General features: G+C 40.2%; 1 protein-coding gene across 1 annotated transcript in view; it reads right to left on the bottom strand.

Moving 5' to 3' along the window:
* VPS35 (VPS35 retromer complex component) overlaps positions 1–22,391 on the bottom strand; it is a 41,008-nt gene continuing 18,617 nt past the window's right edge. The window contains exons 4-17 of the mRNA XM_084644440.1: positions 22,228–22,351; positions 20,411–20,593; positions 19,368–19,581; positions 18,338–18,421; positions 17,274–17,383; positions 11,207–11,303; positions 10,972–11,120; positions 9,260–9,467; positions 8,389–8,544; positions 6,891–7,013; positions 5,521–5,700; positions 3,864–4,103; positions 2,691–2,834; positions 1–975 (exon numbers count right to left, since the gene is read on the bottom strand). Of these exons, the coding sequence (XP_084500566.1) occupies positions 796–975; positions 2,691–2,834; positions 3,864–4,103; positions 5,521–5,700; positions 6,891–7,013; positions 8,389–8,544; positions 9,260–9,467; positions 10,972–11,120; positions 11,207–11,303; positions 17,274–17,383; positions 18,338–18,421; positions 19,368–19,581; positions 20,411–20,593; positions 22,228–22,351 (2,192 nt within the window). The 3' untranslated portion in view covers positions 1–795. The remainder of the gene's footprint in view (positions 976–2,690; positions 2,835–3,863; positions 4,104–5,520; positions 5,701–6,890; positions 7,014–8,388; positions 8,545–9,259; positions 9,468–10,971; positions 11,121–11,206; positions 11,304–17,273; positions 17,384–18,337; positions 18,422–19,367; positions 19,582–20,410; positions 20,594–22,227; positions 22,352–22,391) is intronic.

The following is a 22,391-nucleotide window of genomic DNA, read 5'->3' as shown; positions in this document are numbered from 1 at the left end:
CAGAGTTAATAGCAACTTTATTGTTTCAATGGTGCAAAATCATGATACTGAATAAACTTGTGTAATGCATTTTCCCCTAAATTTACAATGGTTATACATATACTATATAGATCACAATTTCTCTATTTTTTTATACTATTTGGAACAAAATTATCTTGATAAATACGCCCTGTGCACAGTACTGGCCCTCACTGAATGTCACAGAGCCCTAATATGTAAAATATAATTTTTGTTTCTGAGCATGGTGTTTTAAAACTCTCTAAACATGCATTAATATATTCTAGTTTTTAGGGAAAATATTACACTTAGACTTAACTTGCACTAAAAGAAAAGCTCAAGCAGAACCCAACAAACAATAGCCCCCAAAATCAAACGCTCTATTAAAAAGAAAAAAAAAAATCAGATCACTTTGAGATGGATAGCCACTGTCAGGTTAGAGTTCCATAGTGCTACAGAAGCGACAGTGAACAGAGACAGAAAAGATAGGTCATAACTTGGAATAGAAGAGCCCTAACATGTCATATGAATTTTAAAGAAACAGGTCCAGTCATGCTAACATGATCAAATCTATAGTTGCTGGTCCAATCTGAACACCTTTTAAATTTGTTAACATATTGAACACAAGTGTTTGGAAGTGCTGAACTGAACACATCACATTTAAATGAATTGTAACCTAACTTGGCATTTCTGAAAGGCACAGTCTATTAAATCTATCATAATAAAAAGACATACTGTGTGTAAATGGAAAGACAGAAATAAGTACAGTGTGTGCATGTCTGTGCAAGTGTGTCTTCTTTAAAGGACAAGACCTTCATAAATTGGCCCTTCAGATTCTGGTGATTCCCTCCTCAAACGCAGGTGCTCCAGTGTGTTATGAAAATGTTTGTTAATTTGTTCAGTTTCTTCAGTAGATTCAAGGTTTGGAAGGTCTTCTCGTATCTTTTGTATGAGCTGATTCAAAACCTGAATTGTCACCTACAATAAATATATAAATAGCTAAATCCTACTATTAAATGACAACTGAGCACATTTAATAGAGATCTTAGTTCTTTTTACCCACAGACTTTGCCTCCAAGTAAGTGCAGTTAGGGCACAAGAGAGGTAATCTTGCAGCTCTACCAGAGGCTTGTGTGACAATGATTTTGTACCGCCATTTACCCATCTTTAAAATAGGTACAATGTTTACCTCACCTCACAGGAGTCTGCAAAGACTAATTCAACAACATTAAAATACTTCAAAATCCCTTGTAAAAAATTATAGGGCCAATTTTTATTTATTTCTAGGAGCTTTTCTAATAACCTTAGACTTAGAGCAGCTTCTATTGTAGAGAAAGCAGTCCCTGAAATCTGGGATTCTCAGTGGCGCTTAAAAAAGTCTGGCATCCAACTCACTGGAATTCAATGGGAATTGAGTATCCTTAAACTCATCCAAAAACCCACCCTAACCTTTACATAAAGTACAAGCCATACACAGGGAATCATTTCCTCCATTGTTAAATGCAGCTGCCTCTGGGGTGAAGCACAGCAACTATTTAACAAGACAGTACTACAGGACAGAAATCTGGAAATCTATTGGATTTAGCATATCACTGTAGTCAGATGTAAGAGAATTGATTTTCACAGCAGGATCTATTGAAAGCGTCAATGCAGTTTGGGCAAACCAGAGGAAAATGCTTCAAATAAATCACAGAAAAGGTAGGTCCTCTGAAACTAAGTTTTGAAGTTGTGCATCTTGGAAGGGTATGTTAATTAAGTACAAAGCAGCCTCTGAAGTATGTTAACCACTGAAACCTAATTAGGCTACAAACCCATGCAACCTGACTTCACAGTAGCATTATCACGAAGCGTACAAACTTCAAAGTTACCCCATACTCATTTTCACAACCACATACCATATTGCATCTGAAATCCATTTAAAGTCAGTATAATACCAGAAGCCCTACTGATAAAATAAAAGTTTGCATGTGAAACAAATTAGAACCAGTTCTCCCACTGGGAAGAATAGCTCAACATTCTCCTCTAACAGTTGTCTCTCTCCTTTCACATGCACACAAGCAAGATGTGCAAAATTAAACATGCTATCTACAACTAAATTAAAGTTAAACTTTAGGAGTTGAGTCCTAATAAATTATTATCCAGCCTTAGTTGCTTATTTTATATTCATCTTCACTTACAGCGGGCTAATGGATAATACAAGAACTTTTACTGAACATCTACATTTTATATTATAACCTGCTCTACACCTAAAAATAAGGCTGACCTAGCTACAAATCACCCAGGGCTGTGAAATTTTCAGATCCTATGAGATGTAGTTAGGTCAACCTAATCTCCACTATAGAATACTTCCACTGACCTAGCTACTGCCTCTCGGGGAGGTGGATTACCTACATCGACCAACAATCCTTCTGTCAACATAAGAAGCGTCTACATTACAGCAGCACAGCTCTTTCCTCCATGGAACTAGAGACAAATGGCAATTGCAATGACTTGGAAAAAAGGGGATCTTTTTCACAGACATAGAACTGATCCACTACTTTGTCAACCAAGCAATTCTAAGTAAGAGGTGCTATGAGATGAATTTAGCTCACATCATTAGGAGAGTTGGGTATAAATTGTAGTGTAAGAAAAACTTCAAACAGGGCTCTATTTTAAAGAAAAATCCTATGGTTCTCCATTACATCTTCACTTACCACATCATTTTCCTTTTCATAAAAATAGATGTATCTGTTCAGAATTTCTATAAAAAGCTGAACTTGGAGTGAAGGATCCATGCACTGATTTGCTATCTTTAGAGCCTTTTTCAAGCATTCCATTACTCTCTTTCCTCCGTGAAGCTAAAGATAGAGAAAATAAAATGTTTATACATAGGGACAAACATAAGCCTCCAATACCATTTCAACCAACACCTGAGTGGCCAACAGTCAAAAACACCTGTGTACCAGGAATCTTGCATAGCCTGAGCACAAGGACATGCAAAAACCTACATAAATTCACCCACCTATTAAGACGAATCAAGCACTCCTTGAGATAGAACTATGAATGTACCCAACACTTCTTTTAAAGAGCTTTATATTTACTGTCTCAGATCACTTTATCAGCATACACACTTGCCCACTGGCGTCCACTCTAGCTAAGGTGGCAAAAGCTTTCATTATAAACCCTATGAGTTTATCATCATACTAAAACTTTCTGAAAGAGTCACTAACTGGGCTGAAGTTTGTTGCTTGATCTTTGCAGGAAGGGGCCTTTAAAATTTAATTTGAGAAAAAATCCCTTCAACTACACGAGACTAAAGGGTTAAATTTTCCCCTTTTAAAAATGTAATTACAATCTTTTCTACATATGAAACAAGACCACAGTAAAGTCAGACAAGTATGCAACTTGGTCAAGTCCTCAACAAGGATTGCTGCTTTGAGTCTGAAAAAATGATTTTGGAACCCACTTGGTCATTTTGAAAGTTAACTGTGCAGTATTCACAATAAAATAAGTCTTCAGTAAACCTATAAATGAACACTTCAGTATGGCACTGTGGCTAATTCAGTACTCCCATCCAAAGTCAATAGTTTTTTCTACTATTTTAGGCAATACTGGGTCTGTCCTTAACTACATGCTTTTCAAAATTTGCACTATTCAGCTGTTCATAACATTTTAGTTACAGAGCTTACTTTACTTTGTAGTTCTCATCAAGCCAAGTTTTAGGAAAGTCAAATTTAGTTGTTTTGTAATAGATAATATAAAACAGACTTTACAAGATCATAGCTTATCTAAGGTCTTCATAGACATGAAACCAAAACTCTTAAGAAAGAGTCAGACACCCAAATTCTGGGAAAATACCTAAAATTTGCGTGAATATGCCCTCCTACCTCCTCTCCATTTTTGTCAGTGTTTCGGCCAGACCAAAACAGATGGGCACAGGTGCTTACAGCCCGGCACTGGTCTGGCTTCTTAAGCAGCTTTGAAGCAGCCAGTGCACACTGAGTCCTCAAAGGCTCATGGTTCTCCTCACTGAAGCATTTCATCCTTTCAAATGTTCCAATTATCAAGGTGATTGCAGCCAGCTGTGCTTTTGAATCACTGATTTCATCTTCATACAGAGAGAATGCCTAATACAACCAAGAGAAGAGAAGAGATGAAACAAAGTTACAATTACTGTTCTTTACTGCAATATTAGCAAAGGGAATGTAAGCGTGTGTTCTAAAAGCTCTCTGAAGCTTTGTGGGTGGAATTCCATACACACTTTCAGGCTGAATACTTAGTAAATAGGACAGATTAATTCCAGCATGGATAGAACCAAGCTAGAAAGCCAGAAACTGAAAAAAAAAAACAAAAAAAAAAACAAGAAAGCTTGTCTAAAGCTACCTAAGAGAGAGACGAAAAAAACTAAACGAAAAACCTAGTGGCCTACAACAAGTCAGCTTTAAAATACTCTCAAAGCTTTATTAAAGCTTTGTTTAACCTTTAGTTAAAATGCTACTTAAGAAAAGGAGCTTCCTATTACAGACGGCCCTTGGTGCAGGCTCCACTCTATGTCCAGAATATGTAAAATTACACAGGGGAAGAAAGCCAGTAAGGAGTAAATCAGTGACCCTGGGTAGTAAATCCCACTGACATGAATGTATAGCATTAAAACTATTTGTAAAGCAGCAATGCAAGTGTCTCATGAGGAAAAGACCCTCTTATTTAAAAAGACTGGGCACATACATACACACCTGACATCAGTCTCATTTTCATAAAACAAGATTCTATACACAAACTTTTAAAAGTCACACACCAGCCACAATTAGAAAGTGAAGCATAGCACATGCTGAATGTCTCAGCTATCCAGACCTGGCATTGGAAACACAAGGCAATCCGGGGGGTGGGGGGGGGGATCATCTTTCAAAAGGTTATCAAATGGGGGGGGGGGTTAAGAGGAAAGAATATGTTGGCCTCAAACATTCATTGTTTTCCAGTAATCTGGTCAATCTGCAGTAAAGTTAGCTCAAGCAGTTATTCAACAGGGATCTATGAAATAAATGAGGTTCATTTTCAGATAAAAGGACTATTTGAAATAAGTTTTGTGGAGTTTAGCAGCAAGACCCAGTATGAAAACTCAACATTGCAACTTCTGAAGCTTATTGTAAATGTCTTGGGGTTGCGTCACATCGGACAGGTAGCTGGAGTTTTGGACTAAACCTAGAAAACTTGCTGAAGCAGCATTTAATGTAGAAGAAGCCCTATTTTCCAATGAAAGGACTGCTGGATCAGCACGTGGCACTGCTGTATTCCAGAAGTTGTTGAATTAAAGCACTTGTTCAGGCAGGGAGAAGCTAAACTTAACATGGGGCTGAAGAAGTAAAAGGGAAGATTTAGGGGTCTCTTCCTGAAGAGGATCAGTTGCTAGAATCACACCTTCAGTGATCTTTGCAGTTAAATGTCAGATTTAATTTCTATAGCCAACCAATAACAAAGACAAACTAGCCACACCAAGTTTTTAAAGCAATGCAGGTGAAGAAAAATATTCAGCAACATCATTGTTACCTGGGACATGAATTCATAGGCCACTGTTTCGTGGTTTTCAAAACTAGTTTCTCCAGCAGCCAGTGCTCCTTGGAGAAAGAGCCGCAGAGGCAGCTCTGCCAATTCTGCTTTGATTAAAGCACTGATGGTCTGATGTGCAAATGAGAAGATCTTCTGGCATTTCTTTTCCCATTTGTCATCCTAAAGAAATACAGTTAAGTCAAAGCTTGGACTAAGCCATTGCAACAGCAAGAAGGGAAAGATTCAGGAAAGGGAAGTAATCAAAACCATGATCATTACTCTTCTTCTCTTCCTTTCTCAACTGATCTCACTCAGCTTTGCATACTAATTAAGAAAGCAGAATGTTTAATCACATTAGAGCAGGTTTACCACACAAAATCTGTTTGCACTTCTGTATCCTGGTCTAGAATTCTCATTAGTCTTTCACAGAAAACCTTCCATTTATGACAGTTCAAAAGTAGCACTAAATATGACCTTCCCCACCACATTTTGGAGCTTGACTTTCAGAAATGTATACCCAATTTTTGGGCACAGTTACCGTGATTATGCTTAATACTCACAAGCAAGTCAGCCCAACCACAAAACAGTGAACGTGCACATGATGTAAAGAAAAAAAAAGTCGTGAACAGGGGTCATTATAAAATATAATCTTAAATTACGTGAGATTTCGAGGCTCACCCTAAAAATATTTTGATGAGGAATGTTCTAACATCTCCAATACCAATTAACATCATCATACAAAGTGTGGAACAAACATTTTACTGCAACAAAAAAGTCTTTGGATGAAGTGAGATTGCTAATTTTCAAGGGACCCAAAGTAGAGTAAACTCTGCAGAATTTTTTTTTTAGTATGTACAATTTAGTAACTACAGCATTATAATTAATCTGAAAGAAGGAATTATTTGCTTTCAAAAGGGCTAACATTTTTAAAGATAGTTTATTTTAACTTTATGCACTTTTAGAGCTATAGGTATCTAGCTTGATTTTAACAGCAATTTCATTGCAGTCACCTGAAGTATGCTCCCTTAATCATTCGCTGCATGATATCAGAGCATTAAAGTCAGCCACCTTCAGTCTCAGAACATAATCCAGAACTATCCAAGTTTACATCCAACTTTTGTTTCATAAAAATTTTGGGCGAACAGTTTTAGATAGGAACCTGAGTGGATTAAATAAAAAAACTTATTTCTCTCTTGACTGCTTGAGAAATTGATTTGCTTTCTTATTTAATATCTGCTTTAAGAAGATGAAGAAATCCGGTTTTAAGACCCTGTATCAAATTTTGAACTACACAGTAAACTTTAGCCAAACAGAAAGGATTTTTAGGAGGGCAGGCCTAGAAGCAAGTACGCAAAATGTGCATATCTCACCACTTTGGAATTCTCCTTGTAGCGAAAGGCAAGCTGGTATGCAGCAAAAACCAAGGGTGCCAGTGTGAAACGAATACGTTGGTTCCCACCTGCGCCAAAGTGTTTCCGGGCAGTGTTCAAAATCTATAATGAAAAAAGGACTAAAGTTATTTTCGTAAGCCTAGAGATATTTCCATGTTTGCCTTAAAGAGGACTTAGAAAATGCACATTATTTTCTTTTCAATTTAATACCATACATAAAACTCTCCTCTCTACCGCGGCATTTTTAGTACACCACCTCCACTGTGAATTTAGTTTTGATTTAAAATTCAGCTCTCTAAACTTAGTTTAAAAATAACTAGTTGGATCCAGTGTCTGTTTGGGTTTATAATGATCACGATGTATATATTAAGAACAAGAACTCAAGTGGATAATGTACTCCAGATTCAGTTTACTGCTTACTGACTGCATGACTTTATTAAATCAATTCTTGAATACAAATGCTACTAATACCCAAAAAAAACCCACATTTGAAGTAACGGGAACATGCATAGTGAAAAAAGCCACATCACACTACTTGTATCACCCATGTACAATCACTTGTGATTGTAAAAGTAAAAATAAATCTCAAGAGATGCTTCTGTCGCCTTTTTACCTTCCTTTCCTATATTGATAGTATTTCACACACAAAAAAGTCAAAGAACATTAAGGTTGCAAAGTTGAGCATTCAGATGTTTGGATATGTCAGAATTAAGGTTCCTGGGCAACTTTATTAACAACCATATGGCTCATCAGCATGGTTGAGCCTTTACATGGACAGCACATGCCTCTGCCACTTGAGCTAACTGAGAAACTGGTAGAGAAGGCCAACCTATTACAGCTAAGCAAACCAGCAGTAGCGGGAGAGGAGATGCACGCTTTGCTAGTGGATTTCACAACTACTGGCTGACAGCAGAGGAATGGTGAGACTCAGAAAACGTGAGTTCCAGTCCAAGATCTGGAAGCATGGTCTAGTGGGCTACTTGTTCCATTTGGTTTTAACATTTAAAGACATGATCATGTCTTTATTTATTGTAGACACCTGTCCCATATAGATTTGGCAATACTGCACGTTGTCTATGACTAGACAGCACAAGAGGATAGATTCTCTGACTGCCTCTATGTTCACATATACCCAGCATACACTGGCAGATGCAAGGCAGTGCACAGATATTGTTTCTTCAATTTCAAACAAGACTGAAGGTCACTTCAGACAACTTGGCCCATATGACAGAATATTAACTGCTGTAATCACTCTTGGACTTCTGCAACACCAAGTTTTACACAAGAGTCAACTTGTGTATAGAGAAGTCTACGTGCTCTCCACCCTAATCAGTATTATTAAACTAAGATCTAAAAATTAGTTCCTTTGCTTACAGCTGCATTAAAATGTACCTTATAAACAAATGACGGTTTAAGTTATTACCACAGGTGACATGCTGAAGAGCATGAAATGCATGTGGAAGTGTTAAAACCATACCAGATACTGTTGATCAGGATCATCTGAATGTAGAAGATGAATAAATCTTCCCACAAGGCTCTGCTCATCAGCAAAATCCTCAGGGTCAGGGTCTTCAGCAGGCTGATCTGGTTGGTCCTGGATCAGTGTTGACACCAAATTCATAATTGCATCAACCTGTAAAGAAGGCAACAAAACATATCCAACCAGGCTTAGAATGGTATCAAACATGTAATAAACTACAAACCTGAGCCAAGCCATTCATCAGATCCTATCAGCATAAAAAAGAGTTACTGGTCAGGAACATACAAACTCTTTACATTACTATCTTAAAGAGCAATTCACAGCACTCAAAACACACTGGGAAAAGAGACTTCATTATTATTTTAAACTAAGGAATCTTTATCCTGCTCTGAAGGGTGCCCCTCATAATACAATAGCACCCACTCTGCATGAACAGAAGATTTCATCTCTTCAAATATGTGTAAGGTACTTTTTTAAAAAGTTGTCTAAATACCTTCGATTAAAACAAATAAAAAAAAAACAATGGTAAATCTGCTTTTAGCTAGAGACTTTACATAGTCACCTCCCCACTTAACTCCCACTCATTAATTAGCCAATTTCCTCTGATCACATCTTGGAGGCTTAGGCACACTGGACCAGGGAGATGAGTGAAAACAACCTAGATAATTTTGGAGGGCGAGTGTAACTCTACCAAGCACAGTAAAGAAAATCATGTGCTAATTAAGCTGTGGTTAGACTGTGGTTTTGAGATACCACACACACTCAGCCACGTACATGAAGTCAGTTAGTGTTGGTTTCCAAGACTTCACACAGACAGAAAAAACACTGAAGTTTGTGATAGTTAATATTTAGCTGTATCCTTTCATACCTGTTCTTGGGAGACAATTACTGTGTTATAATCCAGTACATTGCTAAGCACGTAACAACTCATGCTCTTTCTTGACTCATAGTCAAAGTACTCAAAGAGCGGGTGGAAGTGCTTTAGTTTCAGAACGGTCAGGATATTGTTGTAGGTATCAACCGGGATCTTTAAAAGTCGTGTTAGCTCTTTTGAAACAGCACTGCTTGTTGCAATACTGGAATATAAGTAGACAAAAAAATTATTAGAAATCTCTTATGTTGACTGATATTAAAAAAGGAGTAGTAAAAGCTAAAGGTGGAAATAAGTGTTTCTCAACAATATAGTTTCACTGTTCAACATGTGTTCAACCACTTGCTTGTAGTGGGACAGAAAAATCCCTCTACACAGGCAATCTTTGATGGCAATTAAGGTGGAAGTTAAAGGCACAAATCCTGCCTCCAGCATACATCCCAAGTAGCAAGGCTACACACTAGGAGTTGGCCTCCCAGACCAGAGTGGTAGTAGAACTGCATTACAGCTATCATTCCAACTGGAGGACCAGAACAGCCGTGCCTATGCCATCCTCCCACCTCTTCTTCTCCTTTATGAGGAGGAATGGCCAATACACATAATTAGATCGTTGTGAACCTGTACAAAGGGAGGCCCTAAGATAGCGAGCTCAGCTGCATGTAGGTCACGTGAACCTGTGTAGAGACTTTCCAAACCCTGCCCCCACTTCACAGAATGGAATCAATTACACTGTAGCAAGGTCCTCTGTGCCTGAATGTGGGGAGGAGGGTTTGCCCATAAATTGTCTATTTACTGGCAGGAGAGAGGGGACCTGAGAAGTAGTATTTAATAAGATACCTGAACACCACGAACTGAGCTAAGCATCTTGTTCAATTTAGCAATAGTCACAGGTAAACGGGAATACAAGAATTCAAGTCTGTAATTTTTAGAGATTAAGAAATTTGTTGACATTACTTTAATACTGTACAGCGTGAAGGGTTTCCTCAACTCTTCCTAGAGTTGCATTTGTTGATTTTCTTCAGAAACCAAAAGGAAACCTTGAAGATCATACCATAGCCCTTTCAGGAATAATCCTGTATTCCTACAATGTAAAACTTGAATGCTGTCCACCCCCCAGGAATGTCTTATAAAAGATCTGTGTACCTAAGATAAAGGTTAGCACCAATCAACCACCTAATTTATTCAGGGTCTCTTCAATACGTGGTCTTCATCAGTAATTTCAGGATATGTCGACTCTGCATTTAGACACCCACAGCTGCCCTGTACCAGCTGACTTGGGCTAAGGGGCTGTTGAATTGCAGTGTAATCGTTCGGGCTCAGGCTGGAACCCAGGCTCTGAGACCTCACACGGTGCGAGGATCCCAGAGCCCAGGCTCCAGCCCAAGCCCGAATACCTGCACTGCAATTCAACAGCCCCTTAGCCTAAGCCCCACGAGTTAGTCAGCTGGCACAGGCCAGCCACTGGTGTCTAACCGCAGTGTAGACATACCCTTAGAGACCAAATCATCAACCTGTATAACACTGCATAACATAACATAACACTGTATAACATTTTACAGTCTACCAAACAAATGAATAGTTAAGATAACATGTCAATCTCCTCTTTTTTTGGCTGACAGGAGGGTGTTTAAAAAAGCCAAACTAAATACAGTTGCTCCCAGAAAAACTACAGAAAAATTTCATACTTAAGAAAATTAGTGTTCACTTACTGTTCCAGATTAAGTTTATTAAATATTTCCACAGTTGTCTCCAACACTTTATCAACATAGTCAACACGATCTGGATAGCATTTCATAGCTAAGTTAATAAGCGATACTTGCAATGACACCACGTCCTCTGAAGGCATATCTTGTCTAGACTGAAATTTGAGACAGCAGAAGTTAAATTTGAGAGAAACGTCTAGTTTGTTAAAAACCAGATTTGCATCTTGTATTCAGAACACACCTGTATAACAGTGGCCACCTGCTGCGAAAAGATGTCAAAAAGCTTAATATCTGCTGGGATCCCTGGTCCATCTTCACGGTGAGCAAATAAAGCTAACCTGTGAACAGAGGAAGGAAAGAAGCTCATTCAGGTTAGATTCTTCTTACTTTAGGGAGACAAAGGGTTAAATACACACAAAGAAAAGAGTAAAACATGTACATAGACTCAATGTATTAATACCTACTGGACATGAGTAGGAAGTTCGTGAGAGAGATCAGAAGGCACAGCAGTCTTCATAAAAGTAAACAACTAGCACAGCCTGGGAAATACTAGTCCCAAGGAAAGAGATTGAGAATGAATGGTGACAAACAGGGAGCAAGGAAAAATAAAATAAAGGAGGAGAATGGGAGGTCTCAGTATGTTTTTGAATTCATGCTCCTAAACATGGGGCATACATCCTGCACCTCCGCAGCAGAGAACAGTCAGACAATGGTCATATTCTAATGCAGCCACTATTTCATGTTATTTGCTGAGAAAACATCATTTACTTAATCTCTGTACTGGTCTCAAGAGAAAGGTATATTGGAGATAAATACTGACAGCTGGCTGTACACTCATGAAAGAAGTGAGATCAGCAAGTCCAGGACTTTCACTGCTTGTGCAGGGCAAAACATGGAGACAAGATTATGGTTGGAAGCAGTGGTGATCAATTTATTTCCATGTTATGGAGAGAATGCACATCTGCTAAGAATGCAAGCAAGACAAGAGGGGATGTTTATCTGTTCTTTATGTCATGTAATTAGCTGGAATTATGCCCAGTAGTTACAATTCATGCTCACAGCACTGTTTCAATATTTAAAGTTACAAGGGAGAACAGGATGTGTTAGAGGGGGAAAAAACCACTTCAAAAAGAACAGGAAGCCAGTAACATTTGCTCTGCTGTGCAACAACAATACAAAGACTTTGCCAAGCTCCACGTGTAAGTGGGGGAATAGTTCTGCTCTTGTGGGGAACTTTCCTGGCTTCTGCACTACCCCGGTGAAGTGGGCTAGCGAAAGGATCTGAGTCCTCGCTTTCACTTCCTTTACCCAGTGGCCTCCCTGCCCTTGAGGACTCCCTTTCCACTCTCCTGTCTGGCAGAGTCCTCGTAACCCCAACAAGGCTGGGCCTAGGATTCCTGGGGGGCTCGACCCCCAACCCTGCTGTGGTCACCTAGGACAGGGGCTAGGGTGCCCCACGCCGGGGTACTGTGTCTGCACTGGGCACTTCTCTGACCCACTGACCATTACATACAAGTTAAAGCAAATGCAAGTTATATAATCAACAATTCAATTTAAAAAGAATAAGGGAAAATGAGGAAGGTTAAAGGAAACATCAATCCGCTCTGTGGCAGGGAACATCACAAACAGTGTCTCTGGAATGTCAGGGCAGTTCACAGTCTGCTCCTTGTAAGTCCCAGGCCTCCTCCTCAGGCCCTGGCTGTGCTGCAGGGATGCTGCGCATTGGATACTTGCTCTGGTGGTGGCCACACGTTCTCAGGCTCTAAGTGGCAGGACCCTTCTTCCCAGTGTCCCCCCCTCACCCTGTCGGGGTTACGATCCAAGCCTGGCCTGCAGAGCCTCTTGGCTGAGGCGTCTCCCTGTGCTGGGCCTGCTGCCCAGGGTCCCCCTCACTCTCCTCAGCTGCTCATCGCATCCAGCTCTGGACTGCTCCAGCCCCAGCTCCATCACTCTGTCTCAGCACTGCTGCTGCTCTGCCTCCAGCTCCCTGGGCTGCTTCTTTGGCCCCTCTGCCTCTGGGTGCTGCAGCTCTGCTCCCAGGACAGGTCTGCTCTGCAGGCTGCTTCTGTGACTCTGCTCCCAGCACTGACCTGCTTCCTGGGCTGCTTTTCTGACCCCTCTGGCTCTGGTTGCTGCAGCTCTGCTCCCAGGACAGGTCTGCTCTGCAGGCTGCTTCTGTGACTCTGCTCCCAGCACTGACCTGCTTCCTGGGCTGCTTTTCTGACCCCTCTGGCTCTGGTTGCTGCAGCTCTGCTCCCAGGACAGGTCTGCTCTGCAGGCTGCTTCTGTGACTCTGCTCCCAGCACTGACCTGCTTCCTGGGCTGCTTTTCTGACCCCTCTGGCTCTGGTTGCTGCAGCTCTGCTCCCAGGGCAAGTCTGCTCTCTGGATCTGGCACAGCTCTGCTCCCCAGCTCAGCTTGGGCCCCTGCTTTCTTCTTAGCTCAGCCCCACTCTGTCCAACCCAGGCAAATCCAGCTCACATGGACGACAGGACCTCCCTGGCCTCCTGACTCTCTGATTAGCCTGCTTGCCCTGTCATTCAGGCTGACCTGGAGCATTGGCCTCTCCCCACTGTTCCTGGGGCTGTCAGGCTCAGGGTCCTGATTCCCCATCCACCCATCCCCCTTTTTAGTACTGGGAGCTAGCCATCCAAAACACCCACACTGAATGTTAGTAAGGGGGCAACAGTCCCCTTACACAAGCAATGCCACTTAATTACTTTCTAACCACTGTGCCATAGGAGTTCTTCCACTGCCTCACTAAAAGGGGTCTTTTGGGGGGGAGGAGAGGGAGAAAAGACACCCTCACGGAGTGTGCATGGAATCAGCATGTGCCAGCAATGCCCCTCTGCCATGTACATTGGCCAAACTAGACAGTCTCTATGCAAAAGAATAAATGGACACAAATCTGACATCAGAAATCATAACACTCAAAAACCAGTAGGAGAACACTTCAATCTCCCTGGTCACTCAATAACAGACCTAAAAGTGGCAATTCCTCAACAACAAAAACTTCAAAGAGACTCCAATGTGAAACTGCAGAACTGGAATTAATTTGCTAACTGGACACCATCAGATTAGGTCCGAATAAAGACTGGGAGCGGTTGGGTCATGACAAAACCTAAACCTAAATTTCCCCCTACTGTTACTCACACCTTCTTGTCAACTGTCTGAAATGGACCACTCTTACCATTTCAAAAGTTATTTTTCCTCCCTTGGAATCCTGCTGTTAAGTGAATTGTCTCATTAGACTGACCTCATACTTGGTAAGGCAACTGACATCCTTTCATGTATTTATACCTACTCCTGTATTTTCCACTCCATGCATCTCACGAAGTGGGTTCTAGCCCACGAAAGCTTATGCCAAAATAAATTTGTTAGTCTTGAAGGTGCTACAAGGACTCCTCGTTGTTTTTGCTGATACAGACCAACATGGCTACCACTCTGAAGCTTTAAACCAGTTACTCATCTGCAATACTTGTGACATCTGGAACAGGATTTCAAAGTTCGCTCAGACTTATTACAGAAAAGGCAGGTGAGAAAGGTCCATTTGCCATGCTCCGTTTCCCAACGGAGGGAGAGAGAAGGGCCTCAATGATTTAGTTTAGAGGCTGCAAGGGTCCATGAGCCAGGATCAACCCATCCTCACACTTCGCACAGCTACAGGTGCATGTTTGCAGAGGAGCAGGCAGCTCCCTGAAAGCCAAAACACCGTCCCTTCCTGATTCTGCAGTGGCCTCAAGGCAGCTGGCCATGACAGTAGAATATATGTCAAGTGCTGCAGAATCCAAGTAGAGAAACAGTCCGACAGCACTGGCCACAGTATCCTGGCCAGCAGCAAAACAGAAGGCAGCATTTGCACACTATGGACAGAAATAATCATAAGTCAAGGACCCCAAAGCTACAAACCAACTTGACCACTTCTCGTAAGACTCCCTGAACAGAGGGTTCTGATAAGTGTGGTGGGCTAGAACTTCTAGAGGTTTTCCTCCCCACAAGCATCTCTCTGTCTCAACTGTGTTCAGCTTCAGTCAGTTGCCTCTCTACATCTTGAGATCATCCAGATACTGGGATAGCTGAACAATGGTACCATTTATGCCAAAATGTGTTGTAGAGCTGGGTCCTGCCTGCATAACGCTGGCATCTCTGACTATGCTGCCTCCCATCTGCCCCCAATGGCTTCCTGTAGATATTATGAAGGAGGAAATGGGGGGACAACTCCGAGTGAGTGGTCTGCAGTGAAGGAGCCAATCCTGCTCACAGTCTGACTTGAGAAGAACCATGGGTGCAATCTCTGGGCTTTTCCATTAACCCCTGAATTTGCGCTGCAATTACACTATAATCAAAAGCATGAGTTGCCAAAGACAGATCCAGTAATAAGAGAATGGGCATCCTACTTTTGCCTTCAGCCAAGCAGGGGTGATCCACCAGCACAAACAGCACCGTTTATTTTCCATTCCTGGCCTGCATCCTGGCTAGGAGGTGTCCAGAACATCAGAAGTAGCTCCTTGCTAGATTCCATCGCCATCACAAAGGTTAGATACCAGTCAGCAGCCGATGAGTTCCATAGGATCCAGAGATTTTTTTCTTTTTTAGTTCTGGTCAGACTTATGTGATTTATGGTGGGAGATTAGTCTTCTGAGACGTTGTCATGAAACTCTCTGACATCTCTTGGTAATGAATCTGACCTCCAGCTTTTGCTGCACAACAGGCCTCTTTGTAAGAGATGGAAGGTTACAGAGCAAATACAAGAGTTCAGCAGCTAATCCTGCTACCTTCCATTACACTTCTTTTAATAAAAGGTAAGAGCCCAACCATAAGTACCACATGAAACTAAGCTGCATACCTATCCCTGCACACATTTAAGTCATATTTGATTGGACATGAGGCTACCATGTGGCTACATACCATAAATGTTACTATGGTCTCCATACTAGACTAACATTTCATGAATATGTTGGATGGTTATAGAATTCTTTTGTTCGGCTGGAACCCAAGACGCATAACCTAAATATCAAATTTTACTTGACACAAATGAAGCCATGGTAATCTCAGTCATCTCTGCTGTTCACTTCGGAAGCTTAGCCCTTTTAGTACTTAGATGTTTCTCTATTAATAAAGTAATAAGGTAGAATGTGCACATATGTTTATATTGGAAAATCCGAAGAATAATAAGATCTTTGTTTTGACATGGCTGTATAGAGACAGCGATTTGACTCTCCAACTGCACTTCCCATTCCCACTGACACTCTGTATACACACATGACACAGAGTACCAATTTGCACCCCATATCCCCAAACTGTTGGATATGCCCCCTAGAGGGCACGGAGGAACATTCGAGGGGGAGCGACTGGGGCCGGGGTCAGGAAGGGAGCACCACCCAGCTCTACTCCTGGCCCCAGCCCCACCCCCAGCTGTGGTCTGAGACTCGGTCCCCTTACTCTTGTCTGCGTCACCCCTCCTGGAGCTGCAGCCCCACTCCCGGCTGGGAGGAAGGGGGCAGACAGGAGGTTGGGGGAGGGTCACTGGGTAAGAAGTTTGGGGAGCACTGCAGACAGCAATATAGGCCAAAACATTTTCTTTGGTTTATTCAGATATTTATAGTTCAAATAAAATCAATAGTTGCAATTAAAAAAAAATTAACAGATACCAAGAAGTGTAAAAAAAAAGCTCTTTTAGGAACAAGAGGAGTAAAGCTCTGCTGATAGACTATGAAATTAAGAACAAAATACTTTTACCTCCTCAAAACATTCAAGACATACAAAATATGTATATACAAATAAATGCTGGGATCTCACAGATGCTCAAACAAGAGACTGCGTAATAGATAGTTTTGGATATGCAGCCACCTCTGATGTAGCTGCTGCTTTGTTTCATGTGTTCACATCAGAGCTCTTAAATCACTGTGACTAAGTTCATTCATTCATTTCCTGGAGATAACCAGAAAAATCCATCAACCAGAATTCACAAGTCACCAATTCTCCTGGATGGAAAATGCAAAGTTCAAAAAAGAGCAGACACAATCAGTTCTTTAAATACTATATCTATGACTAAGGAAATAAATATGAAAGCAATATACAGTAACATCCTTATCCAGTAACATGAAATCATTCAAGACCAGCTATTCATGGATTTTAATTAAAACTGAAATTTGGAAGATTCAGAAACAAGGACGTTAAATCAACAGTAGGAGAAATCAAAGAAATAAAAAAACAGTAGATCCTCAGCGGTTTGTGCTGAAGCTATTTAGTACTGTAAATTCTATTTAGTCAATATTTATTCCAGCTAAATCCTTCCTCATACTCACCTGTCAATTAAAGCGATGATAATGTTTTTCACATTCACATTTTGGTGTAATTCTGCACAGGCTCGGAGAAAAGGGTTAAGGGTCTGGAGATGAAATTCGTCTGGGAAAACCTAAAATTCATATCAAGAATTACCAGCCTTCACAGCAGTATACACCTTTAGTTATTCATCTCTCTGGAGAAGTAACATGATAAAATTGCTACTAATTTAAAGAAAATAACTGCAGGATAACTGCACTTCACACTATGCAAGAGAAGTCTTGGTGTCACTTCAGGGCAACAGGCAAAATGCGAAGCAGAAGTGGACTGGACATGAAATGAAGCAGATGAAGACTGCATAGGTCTCACAGCACACGAGCAAAGCTGTTACCATCAATCATTTGTAATGCAGACACCTTTGTTTGAACTTACAAACTTCCATAACAAAAAACGCACAGGAGAGGAAATGGGATACATTAGCTGCAGCTTCGAGAGTCACACCTCCAGTTTTCCCCACAAGCTGCAGAGTGTCAAAGCATGGTGCTAGTACCAGGAGACTGAGAGGGCAGCATATGGGAACAGGGCTCAAAACAGTACATGATACTCCCAGAACCCCAAACAAAAACTGTTCCATCACCTATGAGAAAGGAGTGACAGCAACTATGGCCCTGTTAAGAATAAGAAGGGACTGGAATGAGGAAAATTAAGTGGCCTAATGCTCAAGAAGCAACATGCAGATTTAGCCAGTGCACCAAGATGAATATTTTGACAGCTAGTACAAAAAGTATATAGAAGAGTGAGTGAGTGTGTGTATGTATATATATATATATATTACACACAAAAAAGTACTACTTCCCAGCGTCAATTATATGGGCCAATAAACAAAAACCTAAGGAAATTCAGCAGTTTAGTGTTTTGTTTGTTTTTTTATGTAGAAACAGGTCAACTGCTTAGCCCCCACCCCTCCACCTCCCACAAAGAAAAAAAAAAGACCCACCACACTGCAATACACCCACACACTTTACATTTATTTTAAACAAACATCAAGTGAATGTTTATGCTACTTTTTCTCCTTTCTGCAGCTTACCTGAATAATACATTCCATGAGATACTCCTGAGCTAGAGCATCCCTGCAGTTTACTACTTGCTCCAATATTCCAGGCAAAACTATCTGTAAAGGAAGGAAGATGTTGCAATATTTTTTTCCCCCATTGACTTCCTCAGGCTATACAAATCCTGAATCAGATTTTTAAAATGTTATAAAGTTTCAGTCTGCCTACGCATGTACAAACTTTAGAGTTTTACAGCAATAGTCAGATTATCTCACTAGATATCAACATATAAATCCCGGCTGTACACTGACACTGAAATAGTAACGAAGAATTTAATGTCCATTCTTACTGAAAACATAAAATTAAATTTTTCAAATTGAGGCACATGCACACGCTCGCTCGCTTTCTCACCCTCACTCACTGGGCAGATTACAAACATACCGGTGTCCATTTATATAAAATCTCTCCCATTTTAATTAAATGTAATTGTCTTCAGTGGCATTTGTCATGGTTTACAAAGCATTTCTCATCTATTACTTGAGAATGTCCAGATAGCTCAGGGGACATTTCAGATTTTTGGATCATCTGCATTCTCTAGTATTGACAGTTTTTTTTGAGGTCTACTATTTTGAACAGGAATGTAGTCAATTGCTTGAATGCTTTGAAAGGTATCATTTTGTTCATCTTTTTGGCTCCTTTCCCTGTACACATGCATTGCATGTATGCTTATAAAGGGAACTAGTATTTCCCAGTACACAGATTGGGGGACTGGGAGGCAGGACCTCAGAGTCGAATGGCCAGTTCTGTGTAATCTTGTGCATATATCACTTTGTCTTGTTGCACCTCATATTAACCTACCTGTAGGTAGATTTACTTACCTCCTGGAGCATTATGAGATTTCATTAATGTTCTGAGAGCTTCAAATAAACAGCGCTACAAAAGCGCCAAATATTATAGTGATTTTTGTGAAACTAATAACTTTCATAGACAATGGAACTCTTGATTCATGTTTCATTCATCTGGTAAATATGGATACAGTTAAGTGTTAGATGAAAGAAAGCTCACCTGTTTATATCTCTCCACATTAACACCTTCCAATTGACTAAGGCGAACCAAGTTTGTTCCCACTAGGATTCTCAGTTCCTGCCTTTCCCGCTCCCTCTTTTCTCTATCTCGACTGTGTCCTTGGTGTTGCATTCGCACCCAGAGTTTGTTCATCTCAGCAAAGTTCAGCAGCACAAAATCCATGGAATCACTGATGTCGCCGGTGGTTTCTTCGCTGAAATCAGGTCAGTAGTTAAAAATAAGAATGTTTTGGCTTCTATCCTGGGGGGAGGGGGAGGGTTGCGCACGTGTTTACAAAAGATGCATGTTCCACTTTCCCCTTGAAAGGGGAAAGAACTTTAAAGTGAGATCAAGAGGAATTTTAGTTTTAGGAGAATGTGACAAAAAAGAGAAATCTACAACCAATCAAGTACAGATACAATAGACCCAATCTACATGAGCACTTGAACCACGTTAGAAAAAAAATGGTGTGGACAGGGTCAGTAGCATAAAGAATAGTTTTTTAGCACACTTTGTCCCCATCCACAAAGGCTAGAAAACATTTTGCAGACCAGAGATGTATTTGAAACATTAAATATTCTCTACAGTAGAGAGTTTATAGTCTACATTGTGAAGACTAGAGCCCATTTTATCTTGAATCCTACTTTTTACAGTAAGAGAAAACACAAAAAGCTTACATCCCAACCTTAAAGCCAATAAATTAGTTATTGGCCAAGTTCTATGAATATTTCTGGGTGCATGGGGGAAGGAGGAAAATGAGGATGTCGTTTTGACCAGTGAGGCCATTTTAAAGCTATACTTAAGGGTTTTTTTTGCCTAAGCATACAAAGCATGTCTTAAGGTCACCTGCCAGGAATTAATTCATCAGGTCTTCACTAGAGACTGGACTTTCATTGTCTATCCAAAGAACAATTACAAAAAATAAATTCTATTTAAAATATGCACCTATTTCAAGCCTTACAAGATCATAGAGAATAAACACTATTAATGTATTCTTCGTTTAAGGATGAAGCCATTCTGAGCTTGCATCACATTTCTCTTACTCTGTCTGTTCGCCTTCATCTGGTAAAATATTCCTGGTACACTGAAGAAGGTAGTTTCGAAGAAACAAGCCTCTTAGAGGATGCTGGACACCACGGCACATTTCCACCAAATCTTTCAGGATATCTTTTCTGGACTGAGGAAAGGACTTGACATAGACAACACCTACTGTTATCAGCAGATAGCTAGGGGGAAAAAAAACAGTTGAAGAAATTCTGATTAAAATGGTGGATTAAGTATTATTGAGAAAACTTGTATTGATACATGAATACAATACAGTAACCTGGTCAAAGGCAGGTCTACCCCTCTCGTCTCACAAGATACTTAGAAAGGATGAGAAAGAATTAAATGAAGTGTGTATGTGAAGTGTGGGGCACAGATTTTGGAGTGGGTGTGCAAAGAAGTTTATCTAAGTGTGGGTAGTAACAACAAATACTTGGCCCTATTACAGTACTGTATATATTCAAAGCATTGTACAGATGTTAACTAATCAGTGCCTACAATGCACACCCCTTTTGCCTGCTGGGCAAGAATTATTTTTCCCATTTACAGAAAGGGAAACTTAGGGCATGTCTACACTTATTGATAGATTGGCACTGCTCCAATCAATGAAGTGAGTGTCGATTTAGCAAGTCTGGTGAAGACACTAAATCAATGGGAGAGCACACTCCCATCAAATTTAGGGTGACCAGATAAAAGCGACAAAATATCGGAACACATGGGGGAAGCAAAAAAAAAAAACACAAAAACAACCACCAAAGTGGCCAAAGCTGCAATATCGGGACAAATATCAGTTGGGATGCAGGACAAAACTAAAAATCGGGATGGTTTTTAAAAAAAAATTAATTATGGGACTATGATTTTAGAAGGGAATTGACATTGCACAATACCTTGCAGAACTAGTTAACCTAACCCTACAAGCAACTCCTCTTAGGAAAACTTCTGTATTTGCAGAGTATCCCTGATGACTCGGCATGAGCACAGGGGTCCACTCACACAATACCGCTTGCAGGATCGGAAGCTAAATCAACAAGAGGATAAGGAACACTATGTATTTGGGGCAATTAATGAAGTTAAGACTTTTCAGTAGTCTCAAGTGTACTGTATCTGAGTTCAGTTATTGTATCATTGGATAAGCTGAATTTTTGTTTCATCTTCTTTAGGGAATCTTACTAAGAGATACTAAAGATACTACTAAAATGAAGATAGAGACATGCCACAGTTCTGTTTTTTAAAAAGAATGTATAAACTACAGGAATATTTAATATTATATTAAATGTGATATTATAAAGTGTTTTTTCTATTCCCTATGCCAACAACTGAACATAAGCAATTGGAAAAAGAGACCTCCCACTTATCTTTACAAATATAGGGCCAGATCCTCAGCTGTGTGCAATCAATTTACACCAGCTAAGATTTGGCACTTATGTCAATTAGGCTTACTAAGATCAGTACAAGATATTTGAAGAAGCAGTTAAATAAAAAATGTAATTTCTAACAGCTGATTTATATTAAAAATTAGAGTCAGTGAAACAATTTTTTTTTAACTTTATTTCACTAAATTGCTAATAAAACAAAGTACTTGAGTGGGAGAATCCAACTACTAGTTACAAAAGCTGCATTTGGGGCTTAAATATCTCAAAACAATCAGGGGGCTCCTGTGTTATCAGATAAAGAGATTTTCTTTAGAGTACTTTGAAATCCTGCTCTGAAGCAGGAGACAACACAAAATCCAAGGCAAGAATTTTCCCTGAGCAAGAAGTTTTAGAAAAATAGCATTCATTATTTAAGAAAGTTTTGTCAGTGCTCATTTACTTACAGTCTTGGGATAATATTTCCAGCATACTGTACTAGTTCATAAAGATCTGCCACTTTCCTTCCCTTGGCAAATTCATCTGTCAGATATACCTCCAAATAGTGTAGCTCATCAGAAATAGCCATATCTTTTCTCTTATGGTTAAGGATTAAACATTAATATCACTA

Source organism: Lepidochelys olivacea (genome assembly GCF_965140295.1).
Source record: "Lepidochelys olivacea isolate rLepOli2 genome assembly, chromosome: 12".
Classification (NCBI taxonomy): domain Eukaryota; kingdom Metazoa; phylum Chordata; order Testudines; family Cheloniidae; genus Lepidochelys; species Lepidochelys olivacea.
This window is presented reverse-complemented; position numbering and strand designations above follow the sequence as displayed.